Source organism: Branchiostoma floridae, chromosome 4 (genome assembly GCF_000003815.2).
Source record: "Branchiostoma floridae strain S238N-H82 chromosome 4, Bfl_VNyyK, whole genome shotgun sequence".
Classification (NCBI taxonomy): Eukaryota; Metazoa; Chordata; class Leptocardii; order Amphioxiformes; family Branchiostomatidae; genus Branchiostoma; species Branchiostoma floridae.
The window spans coordinates 17,003,074-17,012,230 of NC_049982.1; the positions used below are offsets into that span (position 1 = coordinate 17,003,074).

Consider the following 9,157-nt stretch of genomic DNA (forward strand, 5'->3'; position numbering starts at 1 on the left):
CACTACAGTACCAGGGTTGCCTATTCATATGGATTTTATAGTATTCGTACAATTTACTATTTGCATAACTTTTAATTTTACTGCATACTATTTGTATAGATTTTATTAAATTCATGTGATTCACTACCAAGAAATGCGCAAGTTTTAAGAGGTGCATATGACCCTTACTGTTAGTAAAACTCTTATGAATTCCATTAGATATGTATGTTTCTTAGAAGTGGATCATATGAATTCTATAGAATTTGGATGTTTCTTTTAAAACTGTATGAATTGCATAAAACTTGTATTGATAACAAGGCACCCCCGGGTACTGGAATGTAACATATAGTATAGCTGAGACAGAGAATCTTACCTGTCAGATATGTAAGGTAGAGATGAGACCTCAGCTGAATTAATGGTTAGAGGCTTGTTTGGTGTAATTTTGATCTCCATACCAGACTCCAGTCTTGTCATGATGGCCAGACCACAGGTGGAGGGGCCACTTCCAGAGGTACAGGGAAGCATCTCTGCATGTACACTGAATGTGCCTTGTCTGTCATTACAGTGGTCCTGCAGGAGACAATAATAGGACTTGTTAAAGGACAGGTGTGCACATGCCCCTTCAGAATATTATGCATATTTATAGCAAACAATGCTTCCATGTAATCAAGTTCTACATCACCAAATGATATGCAGCTCCTCTCTGAGTCAAATGATTTAACACCAAAAGTGAGGTCATTGTATGCCACTTGAAATTTCTCATCTACACAAAGAATATTGAAAATCTGCATACTACTAGGTACATTTTAAGAAAACATCACCTGAGCAATGACATGGTTACATCCATCCTGGAACTGATATCGTCTGCCATCAAACGTGAGGAAGTGGCCTTCCCCGTACACAGCACATGTCGCCATGCAGAGGCGTTCTGTACAGGTCCAGGACCCATGGCTGCAAGTACTGTAAAGAAATAAAATATTAACAGATCGCTGCTGATTAAACAAGGTGATTCTTTGGTTATTTTACCCTGTAAGGGACAGCAGAAGGCTAATTGTTGCTTAACTGAATCAGGGAATACATTGCATAGTATGCATACAATTATTATTTTGAGGGTACATAGTGCCATGCCAAAACAACAAAATACAAACAGCTTAACAAAACTAAGCCCTAGACCAAAACCCTTACCAGGTATTACAGTCCACAGAGATGGATGCTCCAGGCTGGTACTCCTGTCCACTGTACCAGCATGGGCAGTCCTGCAGGGGTACACACTTGTCCTGATACCTCAGTAGGCCTGGGGCACACACACAGCCTGGACAAGCAGGGACAAATGTCACTACACCATACTTGTAACAAAACACGTAAACTTCAAGATTCAAGGTCCAGGTGATGACACTTGTTTTTAAAAGTTTATACTGTGTAATATTTACCTGAAATGCAGGTATTGTCTAACAAGCAGTCCATCCCTGGGTTGCTGCAGGAAGCTTCACATGCCAGCCCAAACTCACCATATCCAGCATTGGCACAGTCAAAGTACACAGTCTCATTGGAGCATTCCTTCTCTGAGTAGAAGGATACACATACACAGGATTTTGTACAGTCTTAACAACAGTTGTATTTCTCAATCAAGTTATTGAGACAGCAAGTGAAAATAGAAAGTACATTTATGACTTAATGCTGGACATACCAGGTGGTCTCTCTTCACAAGACATTACACCATTTTCACAGGAGCTATTTAGAGAGAAAAAAACAGTGATGAGAATGTTTCATTTGTTGGTATCTAACAAAATATCTGAAGTGCTACATGACTCAACCACTCTAATCACAACCCCTTAAAGAAAAGCAAGGATAATTTCAATGTTTTTGCCAACTCTCAGACTAAAAAAAAAAGCAAAATACAATGAGTAAATAACTGTTGAAAGGCCCAAAAGTACTTCATTAAACAATTGCTAAGGGGTCCTCACCATCTGGAATATGTATCAGCAAACTCCACTGTAGTTTGTGCTTCATAAACATCTCCTTGGTGGTAGCACGGGCATTCACTAGCTAGCACACAGGACCCATCCTCTGACTGGTACAGTCCAGATGGACAGTTGCAGCCAGCCACACAGTCCTCTGTACAGCTTGAGATGGAACCAGACAAGTGACGACAGCTTCTTGTACAGCTGGAGCCACATTCCTGCCAAACCTGGCCACTTTGGGGACATTCCACAGCTGTAACAATACAAATGAACATGGAAACAATACATGTATGTATATATATCTAAATATCTATATCTTATGATGTATACAGAGGTGCTGTGAAATTTAGATGTACCTATATGGTGTAAGTTTATTCATTGTTAGAAGCTCTGTTACTAATTGATTGACTGAAACATATGACCATGGAAACCTGAATGATTTTCTTGGAAGAAAAAAATTGGCTAACTTGAATGACGTACTACCTAAACACTAGCACATTTTTGATACTGAACAGGATTCAAGACAGTGTTTGCAGTCCCTGTGGGCATCAGAAACCTGTAGCTTACATTCTGTAACTTTCCTTAGTGCTGAAAATAAGGGCGTTATCAATGTTGGACTTTCTTCTCCCTGCCTACACCATCTTTCACTCACCAAACGGTACTAGTTACATTGTGTACATTATGGATTCTTAAATCCAGGGATGTGATTGTTAGAATATATAACAAAATATCTTCACTCAAGCAAAGAAGGCACCATTTACCGCAGAGTGTGCCTGGCCGCCAGTCAATCACAACCCCTGTCTGTGCACACTCCCTTGCATAGTGAGCAATAGACGAACACAGGAAGTCCGTTGGATCTGTTCCCTGGCACACGTCATTCTGGCAGTGGGCAATCTGGTGTGACGGGTCAATCAGGTCATGGCAGGGTGCAAACAGGGGACCCATCAGGATGCCACAGTTTTGTACAGCAAAGAGGGCTGTGGGGCAAAAAGGGAAGAACTTTTTATACATTCCATCCATATGCAAGAAATACAGTTATACATGTACAATAGTCTACTGCACAGTGTCAGTTTCAGGTGTGTTATGCACTGTAATCTTTTGTGGAAAAGAAAGTCATGAATTTTTACAATATTACAAACTATGGGTACATCCCACATCATCTTTCACAGATTTTATCTGAATTTATCTGAACCATTATTTGCATGAACATTTGCACTAATTTGAAGAGGTAAATAATAGAATAGCCAACTTTGACACATTTTATATCTAATGAAAGAATAGAAATAAAATAATTCTCAAAACATACCACGTTGGTTATTGATGGCACAAGGACTTAGCCCTCTCTCTAGCCAAGAATCAGGACATTGCTGTGAGACCTTCCATGATGAAGAGAACTCGGCAGGGCAGCCAACCACAACCCCACTCTGGGTGGTGAAGTCATCCCGCTGGTTCCCATTGAATGTACCACAGAGACCATTGGTTTTACCATACATTTCTGCATCAACCTAGGAGCATGGAAGTGCAAAGATAGTGTGTGGGCTTGCTATGTTGTTATTGCTTTATTGTTTTCGTTATTGAAATGTCTAGCTCACAGCTTCCTCCCTGGGTGCACTTTATACATCTACTTACATGTATCCATGCTGTATAAAAGCTTATGATCATGAGTTGTGTGTATACCTGGCACAAACTACTACCCCATCAAATGCCTTTAATGAACACTGGAGCAGATGCAGAATTCTTCAGCTATTGTAACTAGAATCAATTGGATAAATACAATAGCAAGCTGTCAAGATTCTGGACACTTCTGCTTAATGTATTTGCGTCTGAAGGAGATCAAGAGGGATAAAAAGGATCCAGGCTCAAGATGCAATCATGATTCATAAGATAAGGCTGTTGCACCTACTGTGGCATAGAGACTTGTCCTGCCATCCCACAGAACAGTCAGACCAAAGGTTGTCTTCACCTCCACATACAGAGAAGACAGTTGATAGATGGTGTATTCAGCTGAAAGACAAAATTATGAAAGATTCTTTGGGAAAAGACTTACATGTCAGATTCTGCTACATTTTAAGTTATTCACAAAGTATGTGTAGGTGGCACAAAGGTGATAAATACCAATATTTTCAAATCAATTTTTCCCATAGCATTAAAAAAAAACATAAAGCACCGTAAAGCACAACAAACAACCTGTGGTTATTCATTGTTTTGCCAACATCATGGTCTCTTTGACAGAAGTACAATATTACATACTTCCATAGTACGGCAGGGTGACTGAGATGTTTCCAACTGAGACAGATCCTGCTGGAAGGAGTTTGACCCTGCCTGCAGTACCACCCTGGAGCAGCAGGCTAGCAGATCTGTAGAAGTAGGATCACAAGAAAATAGACATCACAATATTTAACGGTACTCATATTATGCTTATTTTCTAGCATCTAAAGTCTTCCTTCAAAATGTGCTTGTTACAAGTCAAGTGAATTGCTTGCTGGAGCAACTTATTGAAATAAAAAGAAACATAATTTTGCATTTGATAGCAATATGTCTTCATGACACATTCTGTTAGTTTGTGCATGCTGTACCATGAGATGATAACTGACCGTGTGCAGGTAGTTTTAGGGTCTGTTCCACACTGCTGGTTGTTGGAGATGAGTGTGAACTTGTCAGTCTTCACCAGAATATGCTGACAGGCACTGCCAAACTCATAATGGTGTCCATCAAATGTACTGTAGTGTAGGTTACCATGGACACTGCAGGTAGCTGAGAAAGTAGACAAGGATTTCCATCAAACATCTTTGCAATTTGTCGCAAAGTTGTATCAGTAATGAATGGGTGGGTATCATCCATCACAAACAGATTGGAAGAAACTCAACAAAATCCACACCTAATGCTCTAGAGAAACTCCAGTTCAAGAGTTCCTGATACCAACTAATACATGATATACATATATCAAACCTGACCTGGACAGATGTTTTCAGTACAGATCCACTTCCTTGCCATGCAGGTACTGTACAAAAGGTATAAAAGACAACCTTATCCATTCCATGTACATGTATCTATTTCTGAGGAATATGATGTCAATATTGTCCTGTGAAGTCTGAACAAGTAATGATTAGTTATTTGCTATGGCAACCATGTGACAATATTGGTAGATAGCAAATTCAATGGGCTCCCTTGGAAATCAGTCTGCTGACTGAAGGGACCACCCTATAAGATCAATAAATAAAATAAATGACTGATATAATTTGAATACTTGTGTTCTGGCCTATTTATGCTGTAATAGTGTAAACTTACACTAACCTAATGTCATTTCATTAACTACAGACAGAAAATAGCATTGAAAATACTATCTAACTTACCACACATTGCAGTCCTGGTGTATAGTGTCTCCAGGCCTGTATTCCTGTCCCTGGTGCACACAGGGACAGTCCTTCACCCCTACACACTGTGTTCCATTCCACACGGTCCCGGCTGGACAGTGGCAGCCATCCACACATCTGTCCTTACAGTCCTCGTCAGGCTGGGGGTTCTGACATGTCCCAGGACAGGCAGTGCCACATTCATCATACACCATATTACTCGGACAGTCTTTACCTGACATAAATGAATAAGATGGTCCTTAAGTCAGAATCTGACCAATATGTAACATTGTTGTTAATTAAGGAGTTCTCAGCAAACAGGAAAATCAGCTCTAGTGTCCTTGAAAATGACTTGTTTTCAATGTCCTACTTCAGACCTTGGTTGCAGTAAATAAGTTTGTACAATGTATCCTTCAAGCCCAGTCATTTTCAAGTTATTATGATTTCTGTACCTGAGACTGAATCATAACTTCCTCTAAAGCCAAGTTATGTTCAATTCATACTATGGTCCATTATTATTAGTTATTATCTATATTATGAAGAAATATCAATCAATGTCCCTGAAGATTTTTCAAATCAATGTTATCCTTCCAAATCCTGATTTTGAATCATATGTGGACTGGCATTTTGGTTAATTTTCTTTACGTAGAACTGCATCCAAACTGCCCACATAGTCCCTGTCCTTGGTGCTGAATTTCACTTGGAGTGAAATTGTTGCAAAAATGACTTTTTTATTCTTACTTCCACTTTGACATTGTTTCATCATTTCTTTGCTGTAGTAAAATCAGTCCACCTACCACAAAAATTTGGCTGTCTCCAATTCAGAGAAATCCCATGAGAGGCACAAGCACGCGAGTACTGAGTCAGGGCATCACACATACAGTCCTTTCTATTGGAGCAGAGGGAAGTAACGTGTACACCGTTAGGATTTGTTGTGGTGTTCTCCAACCATCATAAACGTAAACAAATTTATTTAAAAAATTCCTAAAAGGCCTTTATCAACTTGATAAGCCTTAAACACCCATCTATCAAGATTATTACCCTACTACATGTAGTCAGTGTGATTGTCTTTTGTATCAAGCATTTAGCAGATTTTCTACTCTCCATTCAATGATTTTCTCAAAGTAAATACTGCAAACAATGTGTAAGATTGACATCTGACCTGCTTCCATTGCTGCATCTGCACATGTCGAGCTTGCAAGTCTCTATGTACGGGAACGGGTCAACATCCTTATGGCAGGGCTGGAAGGACTCAAGCTGCTTCATAATGTCACAAGCTTCCTGAATGCCCTGAAAACACATCAATCGCCACAGAAATAATTCAAAAGGAAATCTGAAAATCTGTAGTCTGGAAGCTACATTACATAAGAAATGAAGCTATAGCTCGTAACATTACAGTAGGCTTTGTCATTGTCTAAATTGTCTCAAGGGCACTACAAGGAAGTTCACTGACCTCAAGGTCTTCCCTCTGTAGAGCATCACAAGCACCTGGGTTGTCCAAAGGCACATCAGGGCAGGTCTCATCAGCCTCCGTCATCTTCCAGCTATTCCCAAAAGCTATTGGGCTGGACATAGTAACCCCTGCAAAAGAAAATCAAATAGATTTCAGGCTGCTAGTGACTTGTTTCTGAGAATAAACGTAACAGTTTCAATAGAAACACTGACAATGCAAATGTTAGTTACAATGCTCCTGGTACTATGTCACCTTTATTCTACAAGCCAGTTTGTAAAAATATCCTTGTACATTTTTAGGCATAGGTTTATGCCTCAAAATAAAATGCCCTTCATATAAGGCCAAAAGAAAATTTTTACCGACCTGATCTCAGTGTGAAATCGTCATCAGGGTTTCCATTTGAGTTCCCACATAACCCACACATCTGTCCCTGCAGTGAGGGGTCCAGATAGGCATACACACTGGAGAAGCCATCCCAGTAAACTACAGCCTGGAGAAACGAATGGAAGTTAGGCTCTACAAATGAACAAGAAGGGACTCGATGTGTCAGTGGTTGAGCTCAATAGCTATTTTCCTTAAATAGAATTGTGACACAGAATGTTAACTCAATGTTCACATATTAACAGTTATCAGATACTTATTAGCCAAAAGTTTCAAAAGGACATTACCAGTACACATTTAGTGGAACTGCATTCAAACTGCCCACATAGTCTGTGTCCTTGGTGCTGAATCACATTTCAAGTGAAATTGTTGCAAAAATGCCTTCATTTTCTTACTTCCACATCTTTTTATCATTTCTTTATTATAATAAAAAGAATTCACGTACCACAAAAATTTGCTTGTCTCAAATTCAGAGTAAGCTCAAGCAAATTCATGTTTACATTAACAGGTATCAGGTATTAGCCACAAGTTTCAAAAGGACATTAGCAGTACACAATCAATGGAAAAAAATTTCTGCTGTTTCCAGTACCTTTCTCTCTGGATGGATTGCCACTCGAACATAATCTCCTACTCTATCAACTAGCAGACCTCGAGCCACAAATGGCAGAGACAACCTGGAGGCAAAAAGTACAAATAAGACATAACATTTTACATCTATACATAAATGAATACACTTTAAGATATGATAGCCCTTATTCGAAACTAAAAGCTTAACACATCTCCCTAGCACAAGAATTAAGGGCAATGCAAAATAAATGTATTTCACATCTTAAGTGTAATTGATGTAGAGAATTCCTGTGTCATGTGATCATGTGACAAATAGCAAACTAGGTAAGACAAACAATTATTACGTACGTCTGGTTGCCCATGGTGACCACATGATCCTGTTGTAAGGTCAGGTCAGAGGTCAATGTAGGCATGTAGAGGTGCACCTGATGTCTGCATGGAGCATCATGGGTAACGCAGTCCATGTCACTTCGGAATAGTAGCTGTGGCAAAGAGGAAATACACATTTAAAGTTTCAGCAATTTTAACCATGGAATGTAAAAGAAATACTGCAACATAACTTCAGACCAGTCATATGACAGTACATTAGATGATTGCTTTTAATGTACAGTTGCTTTTGATAGACCCCTTTCATGTCTGATAAAATAACAGTTTTTGGCCCAAAATGTATGATGGTGTGAAATATTTGGCATTCTTCCCGAAAATTTCTTGCATTTCCACACTGAGATGAGTGAAGTGGTTATGAATCATTTCTAAAATAGGAAAGAGTCATAGACAATATTTCTGCTCTGATGCTGGTACACCTCACCTGAAACAACTCTGCCTTACAGTCTCCAGTCAGCAGGTACTGACAGGTCCCAGGGAAGTCGATCAGGTTCCCATCATATGTCTGGTAGTGGGACTGACCAAAGGCCGCACAATAATGTTGCACTGTGCTGACCGTCAGGACAGGCGTTTTATCTGTTAAGCAAACAAACAAGCAAACAAACAAAAACAGCTGTGGTGAAGAGGGAACAACTGCACAAAGATTGACTAAGCACATTCATACAACTACAGAAATGGGAAACAGCATGTAAAAACAAATAATTGTAATTGTGTGTCTCCCCTAAAAATACAATGACGGTGTAAATACAATGCTGCTGCCAAAGCCCAAACACAAGACCATACAGTCTGCGATTTGAAATCCTCTCGACTGAATGCAGACATCGTAGTCAATTGAGGTGTTTAATTTGTTTGTTTGTCTTTGTGTGTATACACAGTTATGTGATTTTTGCAAGATGTAACGTGTAAGGATGAAATGGCACTGTAATGGGATACTTGGATGATTGGAGGCATGGCTTAGCTCATCAATAACTGAGGTACTGTACTGCTTTGTGAAATGTTAATCGGTTAATAGCTTAAAGAAGCTGAATTCCCTACCATTAAACAGCCGGGCAGTGACACCCCAGCACCCCATCCGTGAT

The 9,157-nt window shown here is 39.5% G+C and overlaps 1 protein-coding gene across 1 annotated transcript in view; it reads right to left on the reverse strand.

Annotated features, from left to right (window-relative positions):
* Window positions 1–265: 265 nt before the first annotated feature.
* LOC118413601 (von Willebrand factor-like) overlaps window positions 266–9,157 on the reverse strand; it is a gene marked incomplete in the record, with an annotated part of 15,291 nt that continues 6,399 nt past the window's right edge. Inside the window, 20 exon segments of the mRNA XM_035817128.1 lie at window positions 266–549; window positions 801–939; window positions 1,165–1,291; window positions 1,410–1,541; window positions 1,667–1,710; window positions 1,944–2,193; window positions 2,702–2,917; window positions 3,247–3,445; window positions 3,844–3,944; window positions 4,191–4,297; window positions 4,535–4,694; window positions 4,895–4,941; window positions 5,294–5,528; window positions 6,091–6,182; window positions 6,456–6,583; window positions 6,747–6,874; window positions 7,110–7,236; window positions 7,717–7,801; window positions 8,043–8,176; window positions 8,503–8,654. Of these exon segments, the coding sequence (XP_035673021.1) occupies window positions 349–549; window positions 801–939; window positions 1,165–1,291; window positions 1,410–1,541; window positions 1,667–1,710; window positions 1,944–2,193; window positions 2,702–2,917; window positions 3,247–3,445; window positions 3,844–3,944; window positions 4,191–4,297; window positions 4,535–4,694; window positions 4,895–4,941; window positions 5,294–5,528; window positions 6,091–6,182; window positions 6,456–6,583; window positions 6,747–6,874; window positions 7,110–7,236; window positions 7,717–7,801; window positions 8,043–8,176; window positions 8,503–8,654 (2,804 nt within the window).